Genomic DNA, 21,924 nt, shown 5'->3' with positions numbered 1-21,924 from the left:
CAACATCACGACGTATTTGGTGAATTACTTAATTTAAAGCCGTAGTTTTTACATTGGATTACAGCTCAAGGCTTATAAAGATTTGCAAGTTTACAACAATGCTGAGTCTGGCACACAGGTTAGGGATAAAGCATTTATTTTTAACATAATTCTCATTTACATCCATCACTTGAACTTTTGCTTGCAGGGTGTACATTAATAAATTGCAAAAATCTAAATTCTGGAAAACGCGATAAAATATTCTTCAGTTACATATAGAAATGTTTTTCGGGCTTTGAAGCCGTGGTCCATGGGATTTTCTTCCTCACGTTTCGTCCACAACTGCGGTGGACATTATCAAAGGAGATCAGGCAGTGGGCGAAGTGATCTCCAGTGCTTTCCGACTAAGACTGGTTCAGTACGCATTGAGCATTTAACGACACGGCAAAAAYGTGGCATTTTGAACCAATTGTATAAGTAATACAAGATTTAATACGTAGTTGTTGTGTACATATGTAAACARGTGGTRAATTGGAAATGRCTGAAACTGGGTTATGTTTATAATGAAATAACCTACAAGCGGACGTCAGAAATGTCAACTGCCAGTTTAAGGTAGAAAATAAAACGTGCAGTATCSGGGYRCAAATAGTACAGAACAGTACTTTAATTTTGCAGTACTTATTTTTTAGACTGATTTGCGCAGGCGTATTGGTCGAAAKAGCGCAAAGTATACTACTCCATGAAGTTATTGGCCGTCCAATAACTCTCTAATGATATCAAAGCATTAAACATATATCCGTATAATTAAAATTAACAGAACAAGTTTACACTCCAGCTGTCATAGCTGTTTCGAAGTTATGTCAAGATTAGTTCAAATTAATTCTGGCAATTATGCTAAGATTGTGCCCGCTTTTGTTTCATCCGGGCCTCTCTCCTGAGTACCAGAAATTCATTAAATTCGTTTCAAACTAAACATCTCGCGCTTAGGAGGCATCAAAAGATTAGACCGGAATGACACTGTGAATGCCTATATATACCCAGCTTATTTCCCACTACAATCGACTTTTGTGCGTATTCTGATGGCTGATTGCCTGATTCCACTGAAAAGTTTGTTATCACAATCCGGATATCTAACTACAACGTTTCCTCGTGACATAACCGCGTGGCTTACGATCCACATTCCCCCATTTTTTTTCCATGGCTAACGTAAGACGTGAGTGATTGGCCCGTGAACTTCACCTGATGGACGATTCATCACCGGCTTTGTTTATATTTAATCTTTAGCTCCGATATGCGTGGTGTTACAAATTCGAAAACGCCGCCGAAATGACAAGGTGGCGTGCCCACGGCCAGTCTAACAAACGAAGAGAGTTTTTGACTTGGGGAGGTTAATTGGGTAGAAATTGAGGTCAAACTTTAATTAAACAATTTTCAACGTTTACATTATTAATTGCACCCAGATAGTTTTTTTTTGACTTATTGTACACATTTCTTTGGGCTTGTATCGCAACTGACCGAAGTCGACCACTAGAAGAAGTTCAAATGAGCCTAATCGTTAGAAACAGCTTTTTTCCAATTATTTAATTTTTAAATGGATTTGTTGTATCAACTAGAATCTTTAAGATCAACTATTAATCAGGACACCTGCTGTGGGAAATTACATCTGAACCAATTAAAAAAGCGCTGGTCACTTCCAAACAAAACGTGGGGGCAAGTCATGCAACTTAAGCGCTCAGCTAAAAAAAAGGATTACAAGCAAAAACACCACGTTTTCCAACAATTTTCTTTAAATAATCAGATATGTGGGAAATTGCTCATTTCTTATTATTAGGCACTGATATGCAGTCATTTATATATTGGGTTGCAAACTTCAACTAGATCTGGGTAACACTGTGTTGAGTTGCGGTATTGCGTTGTTGCCGCTGTCTGAGTTAACGAGTTATAACTCATCGGTTAATCAGTTATAAGTCATTTATTAAAGCTTTAGGAGACCCGAGACTGGAATTTTCACATCTAAAAAAGGTGATCAATATTTTTTCTGAGTAACGTTTTACTACTTTGTTCAAACAACTAAAAAAAGTAATCTAGATGTTCCCAGCAACAGCACGGAGTTCAAAGAAAGTCGACGAGTTTTCTTGTAAAATCTATCTCTTGTTTTTTTTGCATAAAAGATTCAGTTTGCCAGTATTTTACAGTAAAACGTTCGGATAAACGCGGTTTTCCTGTTTATAGACAGTGTTGTTTAGAATATTGACCCAAAATTGAAGAAACCCCAGTTTCCAAGAGTTTTCCCAATAAATGATTATAAACTTTCTTCTTTTCAGTTCGGCGAATGAGCGAAAAGAGAAATAATTATTCGGGTTTTGTCCACAATTCGAAGCTTCAAAGTTTTTCAAAAATGTTTGCAAAGCCGTTAAGGAAGCGAATGTTTCAATAAAAATTATCTTACAATTTTGCACAGAAAATACCTGAAGATTGTCAGTATTTTAAGTAAAACTGAAAAATATTGCTATTTTTGGGTAGAAAGAATTGCTTAATAGAAACTGTTTTAAAACTGGAAGGACCTGAAAATTTAAAGGAACTTTATTAATCTTCAGAGCGATGAGGGCGGCTCATTTTCAAAATCATTTTTTTTAAACAGTTGCTCTTTCGGTAAAAAACTGAATAAAACTATTTAGTTTTGGTGACACATTCGAAGCTGAAATAAGTTTTCTAAAGTTCGCTGCAAACCGATGAATGTGGCGAATTTTGTAGCACAATTAGTTTTGTTATTTTTGGCTGAAAAGACCCCATTATTGTCGGAAAAGAAGAAAATCATCAGAAAACAATTGGTTTTTTGCGTTATCGATTAAAAACGTTTAGCTTTGTGATCGGTTTTGGAGAAAACCTTACTGGTTTTCGGGCAAAACGGGAGGAATTTATTTTTGCATTTGTCTCGAATTGAACGCTGAAAAAAGATTTCGTTAAATTTTTACAAAGCTATACATTTTTCTTGTAATTTTTCGCGGAACAGACCTCCAGATTGTCAGTATTTTTAAGTGAAGCTCTACAAAATAGAGCGCTTCTGAATAAAAAGTAAAGCAAAAAACTCCATTCAAAGCTAAAAAACCACATTTTTTTTAAACTCTTCGGTCTTCAGAGGAATGGAGGTGACGAGATTTCGAAATAATCTGTTACAAATTTTCGCTTATTCTGTTCGTATTTTGATAGAAAATTATTTAACATTTGTTCAGAATTCGACGCTGGAAAATGATTTCAAAACTTTTTGCAAAGCGACGAAGGATTCGAAATTTATTTCATAATTTTTCGCACGAAATACCTTAAGATTGTCAACATTTTTAAGTCTAACTATAGGAAATTGAGGATTGAGAAGAAAGAGTAACTTGGCTAAGACTGGAAAAGTCTGAAATTTTTAAGAAATTTAAAAAAATATTATTTATAAAGGGTCCTTACAATGAATCTAAAAACAAGTAAAAAAAAAGTCATCAACATTTTCCTGGCAACGGAACTGCGCCGGTGCGTTGGGTTGGCGCACCAAGCCATTTGCGTAGCACTGCGCCAAGTCCTAAAAATTCACCCATGCCTAACTTCAACTGATTGAAGTGTTGGATAGTTTCTTCTTTCTTTCAATTTTTTCTGTTTGAATTTACGTAACATTAGTGAAAAAAACGCCATTTTCAAGTGCAATCAAGTGCATTGTTGCCAAATGTTTTATTAGGTTTATTGCGAATATTGAATACATCAAACACATCCAATAAATAAAATTAATGAGACAATGTACAAACTTGAAACAAAAATAACTAACATTTGAATTCGAATCTTTTTATTATAAGTTAATGAAATAGAGATTCAACAGGTATATAAGTATACCTGTAGTATACGTGTTTCTGAACAAGCAGATTTATTTCAGCTGAAAAAAACCAGCAATAGTAATTGCTTTGAAGGATTGGAATTTGCGATAAACTACGTTGAAAATTCTATCAAATAAATGATGAAATTCCTAAAGATTTCCTGGACATTTTCAGCATTTTAAGAAAAGAAAGTTTCGCACTTCCACAAGAAAATATGCTAAAACCGCGCAACTCTTTGCTTTAAGTTGCACATATTTTCGTGTCCACTCACCTGTTTCTCGCAATTTAATGTAAGGGCACGAAATAAATCGCAAAATATACACTCCTAGAAACAGTCACTAATTTCTAATTAAGCAACCGATTTAAAAGGGTTGAAAAAAACTGTTCAATTGCAACCAATTAATCATTTAATTAATATGAAAACATGCAGCAATAGTCAAAATATCACATTTAACTAATCCGTGACGCATAAACTGCATATAATAAATTGCGGCATTCCATGTTGCAGACTTTCCATGGGACATTTACAGGTGATTTCCCATACGACAAGGTAAAGTACCCATTTCGCGTTTAAAGCCATATAGCAATTTGTCAAGCGAGGGGGCCCAAGACATAATTAAAAACCGTTTTAGATATTCGCACGGCAACTTTTCCTTATACACGTTGTTTACGACGTATTTCGCGTTGTTTCTGCCATTACTTTTCACTTTCCACCAAAACGCTTTAAAGTTTTAAAACGTTTTTTGAAACAGTTCGTAAATAATGGCCGCGACCATTCCAGCCTGTAAATATGGGATTAAATGACGGCAAGGTTGATTGCGTTTCAAACTTTTGTCATTCTGAGCGCTCCAAAAACTTTATTATTAGTGTAGAACAACCTGTCCTAATCCCGAGGTAGCAACAGAAAATTCTTAGAAAATTCATATCGTAAACTGCATTGTTTTATAACTTCGTTCAATTTCTGAGCTGCGCCAAGTGTTCATTTAACGGTAAAAGGGACTTTAATGCTTTCTTAACAAACGCCGACTAATAACTTAATTTAACGGTCCTTCATTAAATCTACAATGTGTACGATATAATTCGAGATTGCCCTTCAAAACTTTAATTGTCCCCTTGCACCTTAACTACTCGGCTCTAATGAAATTAATTAAAACTGAGATCCTTATCTCGGCTTTAATTACTCATAAATCGCTGCCGTCTGACGAACCAATCAGAAAGCATTCAAATTCGTCACAATTTGAATTCAGAAGAGATTTAATTTCGCTGAGGAACGTTTTCTAGGCTCATTACAATTGATTTGTTTAGAAAAAATCGTAAAACGCAACTTGGCCAACAAAAAGCGACATTTTAAAACCCAAATTTGTGAACATCTGTATGCAATTCCATTTGAATCTAATGCGAAAATAAAATTGATGATTTTCCTGCAAGGAGCAAAGTAAAAGAAAACAACACAAGTTTTCTTCCTTGCTTAGCAAGGGAAATTGGGCAAACTACTATCTAAGACTGAGTTGATAGACGGTTTCTCGATCCAAACTTTACCTGATAATTCCGCTCGCAAAGTTAACTCTGAACCAAAACTGTCGTCAATCAAAACAACACCGAAGGCAAAACCGGGTGTAATATTTTATTTTTCGAGTGGCAAAAGTGCCAAAACGACTCAAACTTGAATTCTCTTACGAAACACCTCTCGACTGCGATCGGAGAAGAGCCGCGTCGTTTATTAAACAATCCCCTTTTTGCCATTCAAATTCCTTTTCAGTAAGTCTTATAAAAACCTCATTTTCCAGCTAAGAAAATTTAATTATTTTTTAATTTGGGGAAATTGTAACTTTTTGCAACCGTTTTATTATTTTTTTTCGCGAAGACTTTTAATTAAATCATAAATTTCAGCTAATTAAACTCGCGGCTGGAATATCGTTCGAATTGCTGACTTACCATTTGAGTAGCCGGTTAGAAGATCACGTAGCTGATTGGTCGGTCCACATATTTCCACTGCGCTCACTCGCACTGAAAATCTGGCTCCTGTTTTCTGCTTTTGCTCGTTGATTCCTTTAAAAAGCCACGCAATGGCACAAGGGATTATACCGAGTGTGTTGGATGTTTCTGGTGTGCCCAACATTGTATAGGATTTACCTGGAAATAAAAAAAATAATCCAATGAAAACCCTTTAGTGCTACTTTCCCTAAAACCCCTGCAGGATACGGATGACTTTCCCGTACTGCAAGCGCATTTTAATTCCAATGGAAAATCTAAAATCCCGACATTCGTCCAACAATAACGTCCTAAAATAGCACAACAAAACCGAAAATTCACCCTCCATTCAGGAGGATCTCTGCTTACTTTCCAAGAGCGGTGCGTTGGCTCTGGGCGGATTTATCTTAATTCCGGCGGAGATATTCATTAAAATTTAGTGCTCATAACGCACTTCGTTTCAATTTAAACTTGTGTAGTGTGTTGTGTTCCACGAAATTATTATGATCTAAGGAGTGTTTAAGACTGGTAACTTTGTCTGTGTACTTGGGCGAATTTAATTCTAACGTTCCCAGAAATGCGAGACATCAGTTTTATTGCAGCAGGCATTTTAAGAGCTGACTTACATAATATGCAAGCTGAAAATGTCTATATGTCTATGTGCTAGGAACATCACAAATTTGTCAGTTTAATGTTGAGTTTGGAGGCGAGGATACTCGTAAGTTACGTTTTGCTGATGGGCGGAAAAACCGAAAAGTACGGTAGGTTGTTTGCTGCTCCACAGGAGTTTTTTGGCCGGTCATGATGGACTTTGGATACCTTTCATTAAGAGAAGTTTGTTTTTTACTGGATAGACATGTTTTTGATACTACATGCTTTAGTGAACATCGGTACATAAACATTTAATTTTGTTTTGTCCTATTTGTAATAAATTTATTCCAGTGTCGCAACCGATAGATTTAGATGGGTTTTTGAATAGTTTTTATGTATTTTATTAACGCTTGTGATCACTTAATTCTTATTAAGAATAATTGGTTGTTTTGTTTGCCCCGTGGTTTCCTTTATTGGTGTGCGATAGGGATGGTCGGTATTTAACGTAACCGCTAAATTGTCAACGGAAAATATGTTGTATGTGCGCGATGCCTTAATAATTGTGCATAACTTTTCGTTTATAAGAACTACTGTTCAGTTCTCCAGAAAACAGATTAGTTCAGCTCAGCAAAAATGTGTTTAGTTGCTGCGATGATATAATTCAGCATTTTTAGTCTATAAGTATTTAGTTTTCTGACATTCTGTAATAAATTTTAAAAGAGGGATTTCTCTCAAGAAACTTCGCTAGGGAGTTATATGCCCATTACCAGCAAACTAAGCAGAATATGCACTTGCATATGAGCTATGAACAAACTAAGAGTCTAAGATATAAATTCCATCACAGTAGAAATGTAAAATACCAAAAGTTTTAAGCAGAATGTGCACCTGCATTTAAGCAAGCTGGTCCTTTTTAAATATAAATTCAGTCAGAGATGAATTGAAAGTTATTTGAATAGTTATAAATGTTGTTTACAGGTCGACATATCTTTTTTTAAGTATTTTTTGGTGGTACCAAAATTAACTCAATTAACACTTCGTCCAGGTTTGCCAAACACGCATTTCTGTTTGTTGTTATTATGGATTATTTAATGTTATTCTGAAACGAAATACGATAGATTATTTTCTAAAGTGGATGGTATCATAAACGAGTGAAGAACTAAAATTAGTAAAATGCATCTGCAAAAAATTTTATTGTTAAATGTTTTTATTACTATATACATATATTTATTGTTAAATTAGATTTTTAAACATTTTCGCATATAAATCGTATATTTGATTTAATCATTCTAGTTTATTATCAGTTCTTTTGTTCTTTAAGTAGTTACTTCTGACCCATGTTTTGTGTTTGATTTTAAAATTTCATTTTAAGTTTACCAATGTTAAGAATTATGTTTTTAATAAAGAAAGCCATAATATATCGTTACTATTTTTACTGTCATCATCATTCTACATTTTTAATGAAAAATTTAAAAAGTTACATGTTCCTTTTGAAACCGCATTTTGAAACCTATTACCAAGGTGAAACTGGAACGTTGTAACCCGTTACAGAAAAATAACCGTTTATCACACCTCTAGTCTGCGAATATTAAATGCATCAGGCTTTCCTTCCGTATGTATGATTTCTAAGCATTTCATTTTGAGCCACTCTTCTTTAGCACTATCGATTTTGCTTTGGATTTGTTCTTCGGTCCTCTTGTTAGTTTCTGTTTTCACATAGCCGCTCTTTTCTCCATTAGTCGAAGGATATTTTCAGTCATCCACTGATTTTTCCTTCAGTTGAGCTGTAAACCAGTAACTTTTTTGGATTGAAGGCATTGTAGGTTTTAACTTGTGAGCCACAGAAGCCGATTCAGTCGTAGCAGCGTGACTGAGGAGTGAATGGAAGTTTCCACACAAAATTCTTCGGGAATTAGAAGTAAAATGTTCTCTTGCTAAAGAAGGTAAGTGCATGTCTGTATTCGGTTTCAGTTTTGAGTGGCATTGTTTTTCAAATTTCTCTTCAGAAAGTCCCGAAACGCAGGCAAAGTTGTGTTCAATCAAATGGAAAAAGAGGAAGAAAACACCCATTTGAATGGAAGTTTGTTTGTGAGTTCGAGAGAGTTTTTTGCTATATAATAAAGGCAAGAACAGCTTTTTGTCTAGCTTTAATTATGCGTTGCATTTTTTTCTTGTCGGAAAAACTAAAAGCGGTGAGAAAGCTGTTTTCAACCAAATGGCAAATATTGAGGCAAACACCAATTCGAATGCAAGTTTATCTGTGAACTAGAAGGAGTTTGTCTCTTATAACGAAAGCCATAAAGTCAAATTACCTTACAAATTTTATTGTGACAATTTATTTACAAGCTTACACCTTTTGGTACATATAAAGGATCGCGGGTATGACCTTACCGGAACAATACGCGAAAATCGCATTCCCAAAAACTGTCTAATAGCTTCAAAAAATAATATGCCGAAACGCAAGAGAGGTTCTTTCGATTCAATCCTTGATAGAGCAGCTGGTATTATCCTTGTAAGATGGTTGGATAATAACGTGGTAAGTGTGGCATCAGCATGGTACGGTATGGAACCACAATCGTTTGTAAAAAGATACTGAAAAGCTGAAAAATAATTATCTAGGTGCAACGTCCATGTAGTATTGGAAAATATAACAATGCAATGGGCGGCACAAATTTGATGGATAAGAACATAAACCGCTTTCGAATTGTAATGAGAGCAAAAAAGTGGAACTGGAGCTTGATAACTTTGATGCTAGATGCGAGTCCATCTTCACATAGAGTTGCGGATGACATTAGAGTTGACGGAGTAGGACATTTATTGGAGCCGGTGCAAAATCAAAGAAAAATCAGATGTGCAGATGAAGATTGTAAATCCATTATGCGTACTTGATGTGCTAAATGCGCAGTTGCATTATGCACAAATTTTTTGTATATACTTTCCTGACTGTTTCAATTCCAAATCAAAATTAATTCCTGGGTTTCAGTCATTTATTGTCTTTATTTATCAATTAAAACACGTTTCGGTGTATTTTTCCACCATCATCAGTTTTTCTAAAATAACATAGAAAATAACATAAACTGATGATGATAAGAAGAAAATAACATAAACTGATACACCGAAACGTATTTTAATTGATAAATAAAGACAATAAATGACTGAAACCCAGGAATTAATTTTGATTATGCACAAAGTGCACAATGTACAGTTTCATACACCACTGTAGGTAGTACTCATCGATACGTTATATTTTATGTTTACATTTTGTAAGTCCCCATAGGATCCTGGCGTTGCCATATGGCAACATACAATATATCTTAAGTTTAGAAGATTTTATGAGTATTTTGTTTCTTTTTAAGTTGATTTTGTTTATTTACGTTGATTATATGTAAAATCAATGAGAAATAATTATTTTCAAAAACTCCGTCCTTCATGGGTTAAGTTAAAAAATGCTTTTCCAGGCACCATCATGACTTATATTTCTCAAAAGGCGGATTTTTCGAAAGAAGTCATTTGTCCGCAAAAATCGCAAATGTAAACTTTCTATTTTTAACTCAATCGTCCACTTATATCTGTAATGGCACTTCTTTCACGTGGACGCACGCAACTTTCACGTGAATTTGCGTATTTTTTTTGTCACTACGTGCCGCATTTTTTACTAATTTCTGGGATTTTCAATGTATCGATTTCGGCTAAACCACACTGGGAAAGCCACCAGTATCAAAAAAATATAAAATTACTTTTTGTCAATTAATCGAAATTTTTCGAACAACGCAGCTGAAAAAATAAAACTCGTTTGGAAATTCCCTTGAAGAATTGATAATTTGTTCTAATTTCCGCGCACAAAACCTTTAGCTTCTGAAGATTCTACAGGCTTCACATTGATCCAGTTACACTAAACTCCATATCGTCGAATTAGAAATAGAAAACTTGCAACCATACGCTCGAAACTTTTCTTATACCCGCGTTATCCATGCGTGTCTGTGTACCAGGGTTCATAAATACATTTTCCACTGTGTTAATTGCGTTTTATCCTAAATAACCCATTCCAGATAATTTTTACTGCTCGCTTGGGAGCCATTCTCATGTCAAATATCCCCAGCATGGATAAAATGATAGGGGGCAAAATTTAGATCACCTCCCTCACACTGAGTGAAGTGTGGGAGTAATATAAAAATAAAAAATAGGTCACCATACGAAAACAACCGTCGTTTAATTTTAGTGAAACTGTTTTGTGGGCCTAACTGCCACTCTTCGGGGATACATCGAGCCGATTCATCCATAAACCGCGTTTCAATATGCCGCACACGTCATTCCAGACCTGGATATTGCCGAAATTCGGCAAGACAAAAGCCCCATTTTATAAATAATGCCTAATAATGCTGAACGACACTCCTGCTCAAGATGAGCCTTGCATCTTTTAGCTCCAAGTTTGCATAGAAATGGAGTATTACGTGCACTGTTACCCCCTTTTCCTGGATAAAATTCCCGATTGAAATGCGGTCAATTCCGTTTTTGAAAATCTGTCGCTGTTGGTAAAATTATTGTCACGACAGCAAGCAAGAACGTAAATGAGTAGAAAGTCGAATGTAAAAATCCCCAGATAGTGTGAAAATTAAAGGCAACTGTTGAAATGACTTTAACAAGAAAAGTAAACTATTTTGGAGAAACAATTAAACAAACCAAAATATTTTGCCAGTTGTTGAAACATTTGGATATAACCTCAAAACAATAATTACGAAATATATAAAAATAAACAACAACAGCATTTCCTACTAAACAGGAATTGCATTAATCAGAAAATTTAATTTTCAGCAGGATCAAAATTCTTCTCTCATTCTCATGATTAAATCACGTCGGAAGGTTGTTGTATTTTCCGGTTACTCAGCAGCTTGTTTTGACTATTTGAGCAACTTTGCTTAATCCAAACTGCATAAATTAAATTAATCTGTTTCGACGACATAAAAAAACCGTCGAATCGATGCACGTTCTCGCATTCAAACCACGGCGAAAAGTAATACTGCATTGGATTTGGGCGATTCCCCAGACCCGATAAGCCATCTAAGCCCTTCTTTATAAATACCGTGCCTATAAAGAGAAACGTCTACTTTAAGGGATTATGGATATTTTCTGGAACGGTTTCCAGTTACTTTTTTCGATACTAATGGGCGGCAGTTTATCAACCTTTTACCGGGAGAAAATCTACTCACCAAGTCCAGCGTGTCCGAAGCAAAACAGACAACCATCGGTGCCATTGATCACAGCATGGATGACGTCGATAAGGGCACTTGAGCATACCTCACTCTGAAACAAAACCCTTTGTCAACTTGGGAAATTTAAATCATCATCAATTTTTTACTAGACAAGCCAAACGGATTTCTACTGAAATACAATATGTCTTAATTGACGATTAACTAACCCCCCGGCAGTGTCTCGCCCTCAAATGGCCTCCTAATTATCTCCCTCCGGTTTGGGGCGGAAAAAATGAGAATCGGGTTTTGCGACGGTAATTCGGCGACGATTTTCTTAATGAACACGATTGCAGCCTAATTTATTACATCGGATTGTGTCGCATTGCACCCGAAGAATTTATGCCCTTCGGCTTATTTGTAGGCCTGATACCCTGTTGCCAAGTTCCAGCAGACTCAAAGCTGGTTCAAGCATAACAAAACGGAGTGTGTGGCAGAAACATCAGAATGATGAAAAGAAATAAGAATCAGTTGTGAATGTGCAGGTAACGGCGAGAAACTGATCTTGATTATTGGTCTACAAAAGCCGAGTTGAAACAGACATACATAATATAATAATACATACCATAATCATGAAAACTTTGACTGGTGGTTGAACAACCGGCTTCTTTCCCTTCGAATATTCAAATAGAGGATACGAGCAGATATTTGCGCTCCAATGCAACTTTGTTAAAATAATGCATTTTAAAAGATAAAAGATCTCAAGTGTTAGTGGGAAGACTGATGGCGAGTTAAACAGTTTAAAGAGTTTTTGGCTCCTACTGAACAGCTGTGTAGATTTTGGAGGCTTGGTACAAATAAAAAATTTCACAGTTTCTCTATTTTGAAGTACTAATGTACGTTCACATTTGGAATTGGGATGCAATAAAATCATAATGCAGAAATGCAAAGAGAACATGTGTTTTAAAGCCGTAACAAAGTCGATTTGGAAATTACTTAACTGCTGTGAAGACAGCATCTGTTTTTGTGGACTGATTTATGAAACAATTATGTAATTAATATGCCTTAATAAAAATAGGGAATAACATCCAACGAAAGTATCAAAGTCGCTCTGTCGCCTAATTCTAGATTTAAGTATGCTGAAAAAGTATTGGTTTTAAGCAAGATTCCATATGAATACACTACGTACAAATAAATTATGTTTATATTTATAAAAGATGCTAACAAAAAAGCCAGAGGCGGACTAGAATATGCGGCAACGTTGGAAAAGTCGGCCAATATAGCCGATGGAAAACTGAAGGGAAGCAAATGTACAAGTTGTGTTCAATCTTCCTTAGAGTTCCACTTCACGTTTTGTTGGAAATAGGGGAGAAAGTTGGAAATTCCTTATTGTTTTCATTTCTAACGAACTGCGTTTAAGTATTTGGGCAGGGCACTATATTCATCCTGTACAAATAGCGAGAAAAGTACAAGTTGAGCCGCTTTCTCAAAGCTTTTTGGTAACGGAAATGTTGAGCAAATAGATAGAGAAAGTTGCTTTTAAAATGAGTTTTTTTCCATTTTTACTATAAAGGATTTGGGGCGTTCTTGAAACATACTGGGTGGCATAAAATAGAGGTTTTTAAACTGAATACCCAAATGGGTTTAGTGCCTATTGTAACCATATTTGAGACACAAACAGTAGAATATAAGCAGTTCGTTTTACATATATCTTGAGAAGTTTGACATTCTCAACTTTACAGCCAACATATTTTATGATGTATTTTGCAACTTATGAACAAATTTTAATTTTAATGCCAGAAAATAAATTACATATTAATTGTAATTCTGCAGAGTTAAATAAAATACCTGTTCGCAGTCCAGTATACGCAAACTTAATATATAGAAAAAAAGCGTAAAACAGAAACTTAAAGAGAAAACCAAAAATAACAGACACAACAGAAGATAGCCAGGCAACCAGCAAGTAGAAATCATACAAATACTTGACTTTTTCTCACATCTATTACTTTGAGATCATTACTAAGCTCATTAAACACTCTAATGGCTTTACAATATTATATACAATTATTTTTTACACTGACAGTTTTGACTGACTCTGGTAGTTGAATATTCTTGTTTCTAGTATTTCTAGATGAATTGCAGTACATATCAGCGAGATGCCCATGATGATAGATAAGGAGGCATTCATATGCACAAAGCTGCCGTATAGTTAATGGTCTTTCTTTATCGAAAGTATCCTAATTAATAATTTTCAAAACTCTGTTCTGGCGATTTTGTAGCAGCGAGTCTGTTATCATAGGCACCGCCCCACGGCATATTACTATCGCTGATAATACTATGGAACAGCGCATAGTACAACATTTGAAGCATTTATACTTGTACATACTTTGACTTTTATACAGTGTATATACCAAATATTTAGTATTTTTTTAAATATAATCTATATGTACATTCCACCTTAAGTTGTAATCAAACTTTATACCGAAATACTTACAAGATTCAACCCTACTTAATCTACTATTGTTTATTTGAATATTCATATCCTTTGGAACACTATCGTAATAGTTTCCAAAGGTTATATAAACTGTTTTACTTATGTTTAGCGACAACCTATTTAAGGCCAACCAAGTTGAAACCTTATCCAAATATACATTCATATTACTCTCCACTTTACTCCAAAACTCATCATGGGCTATAATAGCTGTATCATCCGCATAGGATATAGCATTTTAGCCATGTCTGTTAGCAAGTCATTTACGTATATTATAAATAGTAGAGGTCACAATATTGTCCCTTGTGGGACTCCTGTATTGATTGTTTCAAAATCATTGATCACGTCATCCAGTCTAACTTGTTGTTTTCTTTCACTCAAATAATCAGCCTCAATTGCATCAGCAGGATACTGTGATCTACTGTATCAAAAGCCTTCGCAAGATCAATGAAACCAACAGCAACAGGTTTGCTTTTATCGAGATTATCACACAATTTTCTAGTTAAATAACTTAGGGCATCTTTCGTACCTTTATCTTTTACGAAACCATATTGATTTCCGGCTAAAATACCGTCATTGATCAGGAATTTATATAACCTTTCGTATACAATTTTAGGCTATGTGGCATATTTTGGCTATGTAACGGCACGTCAGCTTTTTTTAATGAATTGGGCCAAATCGAGTTCTCCAAACAAAAGTTAAAAATATATTTCAAAGGATCAGTGATGTACCAAGATATTGTTTTTAGAGTTTTGGTGTTGATTCTGTCAATACCACCATTTTTGAGCATCATATTATGAATGATGTCTAAGATTTCAAGGTTATCAATAGGTTTTAAAAATATTGATTTATTATTCATTGGTGGAAATTTCAGTTGTTTATTATTGGGGGTATCAATCTTGTTACTAAGATTTTTACCAATATTACAGAAAAAGCTGTTCATAATATTAGCAATGTCTTTTGGCTTGTCTGTTAAACTACCATCAGCAGCTGTAATTTGTTTAACATTACTATTATTATTAGCATTTCTTCCCAGCTTACTATTTATGTAATCCCAGAGTCTTTTTATGTTATTAACATTTTTTTCAATCATTTCTTTTTCATACTTATATTTTTCTGCTTTAATTATTTTGTCTAATTGTTTTTTGTAATTCCTATATTCAAGTTTTTTTATATAATATCTCTTTTCTCTCACATGATACCATAATTGATTGAATTTTATTAAATAAGTAAATAAATAAGAGGTTTTCACAGAAAACCGTTAATAATCCATTATTTCCTGAACAAAAAAAAAACTAGAAATTTAACGACAATCTGAAAGGAAGCAACATTCCTCAAAAGGAAGATTGATTATATTAGCAAGCGGCATGTTTTTGCCATACATTTTACTGACAGTATATTGAGGTGCAATTAGAATAAACGTGTAATATATGTTGTTCTTCACACATTCTTTCGTTTTCGCTTCTATAATACTTTCAATGCCGCGTATTCGTTTATTTTCGTAATTTTTATTGTTAAGTACAAATCGATGCAACATAAAATCGTTTGGTTTTGGGCGACTTTGAGTTGATTCTAGTTCATTTCATTTAGTACTTCTTAGTTCGGGTTCGTATTTTCAGCTTATACCACGATAGCTGCAGTTTTTTTAGAAGTCGTTGTGGAATTATTTTAAATCGCATTTTTTTGTTCCATTTTGTTAGCTTAAAAAATACTCCAGCTTGGAGTTTAGTTTAGAAAATGAAATGCATTAGAACCAATTTCGCTAGTTTTAGATGATCTTCGCTCAGCTTACAATTAACTCATTTTTTATTCAACTTAAGTTAGTTGGATTGCTTTGAAAAATATCCAAATAGCCATATACATACTAAGCGTTTTTTCAGAGCGAAATTAAACTTTTCAACAACTATAGATTAAGCTTTCATTAAACTTGCAATTGTTCAGTTCGAATTCACTCAATCGAATAAATTCTTTGTAGTTATAGCCAAATTGAGCTAAAAATCACCTTTAACGAAATACTGTTCAAATATCAAGTTAAAAAGCAGGGCAAAATAGTTTAAAAAAACGTACATGTTCATAAACATTTACATTTTAAGACAATTTTTTGCTTCAGATTTATTGAAGTAATTGGGGTGAGACAATAAAAAGTTAAGCGCATCGGCAGAGAGTAGGAATAAATAATAACTAAAATTTATTCTAAAACGAATTCGGTTCTCAGAAGTCTGCATACCAAAAATAGAAAAGCTAAAATTAGGGAAACTTTTTTCTCTGTTATCTTAAAGCTTTTTAATCAATCATATCAGGTGAAAAACTGAGGGCGTAGTGATAGTCCGGTAAAATCCTCTCCCTAATTTCCATTCCGCAAAAAAATCTGTGAAAATCAAATTTAAAGACACGTTTTATAGTATGATTCAAAAATGCGTTGGTAATTTTTGTCGAAGTGCTGTTTCACATTTCTAGAAATTCTCGTGAAACGAACGTTTCAGTATGGCTTTAAATAAATAAATTAACTGATATTCACAAGGTATGAAGGTTTCAAATCTGTCAAGCCATATGGTTATAAGATGAATTTCCTCCAGTCCAACAGATCTCTTTGGAAACACACTTACTTACACAAATTCAGCAAGGATTACTAAAGCAAATGCAAAAAGAACTTAACRAACTATTGCCTAGAAGCTGCAAAGAAAAGTATTATAAAGTAGAAGTGAAAAGATAAACGGATACGGAGAATTCAACACATCTGAAAAACCAACAAAAACTGTCGTGACTAAAGTTTCGGACAGTGGAAGACTTCTTTGCGACCTTCTTTGCGACAATGCGACCAAACGAAGGATTTTTTTGTAAAAAAAGCATATCCTCCAATTGAGTAATGGAAGTAATATGAAATTGTATACTTTACGAATCATTCTTGGCAAAAGCCAAACATAGAATATTGTAAAAAGTAGGATTGCCTGATAGAAGTAACTCACGTCGATGGCGATTTAACGCAAAAATGTACGTGGCGTTGAATTGGCTGGATAATAAAGCTATTTGCCACTGACGAGAGCCTTCGAGCTTCGCATATTTTCCAAATATTCGACCTTGCGCTACTAATACTTAATTAAATCACGATCCTTTGGCGCTGGCACTTTGATTAAATTCTCCGCGATCCAGTCAGGAATTTTTAATAGACCATTATAGCCGGCAAAACAGATAAGCTATTATTGTACTGGAAATTTTTGCCATTGAAGAAAACAAACTAAACTGTTCAGTCGTCACTTCATTAAAACTCTCTAAACCTGGCTTTCATCCGGTCGCATTAAGTAAAATGTCAGCTTCCCGAAGATATTTTCTAATTAAAGTTGGAAATACTAATCTCTAGACAGTGTCTATTAAAATGGAGTATATTGGTGGTGGGTAACATCGCCAGGCTTACAAGGGGTCTAAGTGTTGTTTTGATACATGCTAAAAGCCATGTTTCCCATAGAAAACTGTTTATAAAGGGGAAAACTTACCTGCGAATCGTCTTGGGAAAATATGGCATCAAAGGCGAACATCTTAGGCGCGGCCACGCCCACTCTACGATCCTCTGGAGCTGACGAACCATTCAAGATACTGGGATCCACTAAGGTGACTTGCTTTTTTCGTTTGTCCAAACTGAAGAAGTTGTTCGATCCTCCGCCAGTGTCGGCCACTGCGTTCTGAGTCGGATTTGATACTCGCAGCATTACTTTCACCTGAAATAATTACCACAATTTTAACAATACAAAAATTATCAATAAGACTAAGAGTGATCAGTTTCAAGTATTATTTTCTTTGCTGTAGACAGTAGAGACTTTTGAATCAGAGTTGATTGAACCGCGAGTCCCAGAAGTAATGTCTAAATTGAATTAAAACTCGTCGGTGTGTTTTTTGGAAAAAACCCGGACCGCAAATTTTTATTTTTAAGTGCGATTTTTGTACACAGGGTGATTCAGAAATAGTGCGCGGAAGAGTAATAGGAGCATTTTCCTCTGAACAGTCTCTAACGGGACAAGTAAATCAGGAATTTCTCCAACTTAGCATATCCAAGCACTGGTCTTTATTTCTCCTGACGTAGAACTGGTTTTCCATCACGATGGTGCTCCTCCTCTCCATGCAGCCATTATGCGTAAACTTCTGAATAAAACCTTTCCCGATCGGTGGATGAGAGGACCCGTTGAACGGCCTCCTAGACCGCGAGATCTAACCCCGATGTATTTTTTTGGTGGCGTTACCTCAAATCCTCAATATTTGTTGGCAGGCCACACAATATGCAAGAAGAGTTTATTGATCGCCTTTGGTATTGTCAAGCCGTAAACTTTCTCACATTTTAAACATTTGATTTGATTACTGTTCAGTTTCTTCAAATACATCGGTCCTTTCAGGGCTACAGAAATTTGAAAGAAATTTCGTCGGTCGCTATTAATTATTGTTAGGTTCAATCGATTATTTTCTCTAAAGGCCTTTTTTCATAATCTATTGAAATAACTCAAACATTTCTTTGTTTGCAAACGTTCAGGCCGAAAACTGTTTGGCATTAAGCAAACTATATCGAAGGCATTGTTAACGAACTTGTCGTCTAACCAAATGAGATTTAGGCTGTTTCAGCGTTCCAAAAATGCAAAACAATGCCTGGAAGTGTGATTTTCAGCCCGATGTTCTGGTCTATTAAAATCTCACGATTCGGCCGAAATTCAAACTTTAGAAAGGCCGGATTTAATGGGGGGTAGACATTAAACTGTTGCCCTGCGGCCAAAGGTGAAATAATGCGGTCTCGCTTTTAGGGCAAACCCTCAATTTCAAATGCAAAATCAGGGGACGTTTATGCCGCTCGCTATCTAGACGATTCCAAAAATAAAACGCAAATCACTGAATTTCATTGAGGATCTTTGGACATTCAATTGTCTTGATATTGTGCGCGAATCGACATGACCGATTTATTAATTTAACTGCTTTGTTAGTTTTAGTGCATCTGTTACCAACTGAATAAACTGAGCCGATTTTATTCAGCACATAAAGCACACAAAAAGCGAATATGGGTCAGTAACCATTTAAATTTAATTATTTCATCACCTAAATGATCGCTTAAACAGCTGGAAAATAATGGCGGCCCAAGAGGCAATAGGAAAGTGAATATTGAATAATTCATACATCATTGCAGTACCAAAAAATGTGACAACATTTTCACAGATTATTATCGATAATAAAGCCGAAAATGTAATTGCTTATATACCAATTCAGGCTTTAGAGAAATAATGCCACATTGAACTAAAAATTGAACAAACTATCTAAAAGTCGCTAATTGTTTGTCAATAATATTTTAAATTTAAAGACGAATAATGTTAATAAATTGCGAAAAGCGGCTGGCCTCCGTTGCTTTTGATGAGCTTCACTATGTAAATCCACCGAATTAATTTTTTTCATGTTAAACAATTTACAGTAAAACCTCGATTGATAAACGTAAAACGTGCTTTGGGTCTTAATGACCATTCCAAAATTACTGCTAACAAACTCGCTCGGGTTTTTACAGTTGGAAGTAAAATTGACAAATTTGCAGATAATAACTCGAGCCTCTTTTCTGGCTCAAACAGGGCGTAGATCGGGCAGAAGATAGTGGCAAATACATAGGCAAGAAACCGTCGATTTGAGGCACGATTTCGCAAGGAAATTGGCTTGTGTCGATCGGGACCGATAAGCGAAAAGTTCATTTGGGCCCTTTAAGGGAATATATGGGGCCGTGTCATTTGCCAGAACTGCTGGAATGTTTGGGGGAAATTCTTTTCTTGGCGGTTTTCTCATTTATTTAGTTTGGAAGCTGCCTAATGATTACAATTTTTAATAACAAACAATCTAATTGGAGAATAAATTAGGTTACTAGAACATTTGTCTCGGCTAGAAAACGCCAGCTGCAATGCTCTTCTGGTAGGGATTGTGAAACACAACTATGTCAATTCCAGACTGGAAAAAGGGTCGGGCCGCGCTAATAAGAAGAAAATCGCTTGGATAGCGACAGTAAATATAATAGAAAGGTTATGTAAATGTAATTTGGTTTGGGATATTGGATTTATGAAAATACTTCGACGGCTGCAGAAGCGCTCCCCAAATTGATGGGTTTGAATATAAGGTCGAATAATGGGGGAAAACCAATGGGGGATGGGATTTATATTGCCGAAGTTTAAAGAAAAAGATTGCTTTTGTGGCCCTGTAAATGTTTTAATGCGGGTTAAATTCAATGTCAGTTTTAACCACCTCCCATAGCAAATAATTTTGTAATTATCGAGCAGACCTGAAACGCTGTAAGTATCTGTCTAACCCAACTTGTAAGCGAAAAATGTGGAAAAGTTGTTCAAAATATATTAAAGCGAGTCTATCCAGTGAACTTTCTTGCCTCTATTTCCGCTTCATTTAAATTAACATATTTATTAGCTAGTGGCTGTCTTGAGACTCCAATAAAACTTTGCGGTTTTAAAGTTTGGATTTTCTCAACTTGTTATGCTCCGGATGCAATTTCTAGTCTGGTGACTATCGCGTCATGCCACTTAATTAGAGTCGGCCCCAAATTACTTCCTCGTATATGCGCATTAAAGTTTCAAAAAAATTGCTAAAACAATCTTTGAACGAACTTCATTCGATCAATTCCGTAAAACCGAAAAACCCTGCCGCTACCGTGCCAGATGATCGAACAAACCGAGCCCCCAAAACAGGAAAAATACCCGAAGAAATAAATTACGCAGCCGCTTAGCGTCAAGCAGAGTTCTTTTACTCCAAGTGATACAATATACATATAAATGTGAAAGAAACCACATTTCGAGAAAGTGAGAGCAGTAAAACGCTCCAACTGGGCGGAGTACGGTGCATAAAATGCCCAGAAACATATGCAACCCCGTTTTTATGCCGAACGGCGAAAGGGATTTCTATTCATTGTTTGGACTTTGAGTTGTGGCTTTTTTTTCAGGAATGGTTCTGGCAGGCTGTTGGAATAAATACAAGTTTGTTGGGGAAAATAATCAAAATCCAGAAACAATGCTCCAAACAATTGTAAAATGTAAAGTAATTTGTTACTAACCGCACATTACGCAAATATTTGAATAGAAAATTACAAATTAAACTTTTATCCAATTGAACGGTTGTTAATCGTTATCTTCCTGACCAAAGCAGAAATTCGCGGTTTCGATTTTTTTAAATGCAAATTTAATCTACTCTGCAGTAAAGCATCTCTAAAAGTTTTATTATTGTAAACTGTACGATTTTAGAAAAGGATTTATAAATGGATACAAATGGATAAAGATCTGATGAATAAACTTCCTTCAACCAATGTTTTCCTAGATATATTCATGCATTGGCATAATCAAATATGTTTCTTGATTCAGAATTCAATTCTGATTTCCAAATATCAGTCCATCGATTTAGTGCCTTCTTTCAGGAAATTATAAAAACATTGTTAACAAAGAGTCGTTTGAAGAAACAGTAAGCCGTAATATGTATTTCATATCAGAGAAACGGAAGCTTTTCCTCCTTCAAAGGGCAAAAGTTTATGCAGGGTGATTCAAAATTGAATTAAAAAAATTCATTCCTTTAAAGGGGTAATAGGGGCTTACTTGGGAGGTAGGAGAAAAATATTGACATTTTTTTCGGTAATCTCTAGAAGATATTAACAGTTGAAAATCAGATTTCAACTTTGTTATCAAGCATTATTTTGAAGGCGTTCCATGCTTAATTGGTATCATATTGGAAGCGTAAGCATAAGGTAGCGAATTTGCGGATATGCGATTAGTTCAGGAGAAATGCTACAGTAACATAGAAGAAGCTGAAAGAACTCACGCCAACAGAGGGCGAGGACAGTGGTTCCAGAAAGATAGTG

The 21,924-nt window shown here is 35.1% G+C and overlaps 1 protein-coding gene across 3 annotated transcripts in view; it reads right to left on the bottom strand.

The window, feature by feature from the left end:
- The window catches only part of LOC109532957 (kinesin-like protein CG14535), a 261,935-nt gene that overhangs the window by 17,546 nt on the left and 222,465 nt on the right, over nucleotides 1-21,924 (bottom strand). For all 3 annotated transcript variants that reach the window (XM_048667734.1, XM_048667735.1, XM_048667740.1), the window contains 3 exons: nucleotides 17,558-17,779; nucleotides 11,597-11,690; nucleotides 5,766-5,963 (listed from right to left, as the gene is read on the bottom strand). In XM_048667734.1, the coding sequence (XP_048523691.1) occupies nucleotides 5,766-5,963; nucleotides 11,597-11,690; nucleotides 17,558-17,779 (514 nt within the window). The remainder of the gene's footprint in view (nucleotides 1-5,765; nucleotides 5,964-11,596; nucleotides 11,691-17,557; nucleotides 17,780-21,924) is intronic.

This window comes from Dendroctonus ponderosae, unplaced genomic scaffold, assembly GCF_020466585.1.
Source record: "Dendroctonus ponderosae isolate FM_Combo_2020 unplaced genomic scaffold, Dpon_F_20191213v2 Dpon_F_20191213_1, whole genome shotgun sequence".
NCBI classification, from domain to species: Eukaryota; Metazoa; Arthropoda; class Insecta; order Coleoptera; family Curculionidae; genus Dendroctonus; species Dendroctonus ponderosae.
Note: the sequence above shows the minus strand (reverse complement) of the source record. Positions and strands in the feature narration are given on the sequence as shown.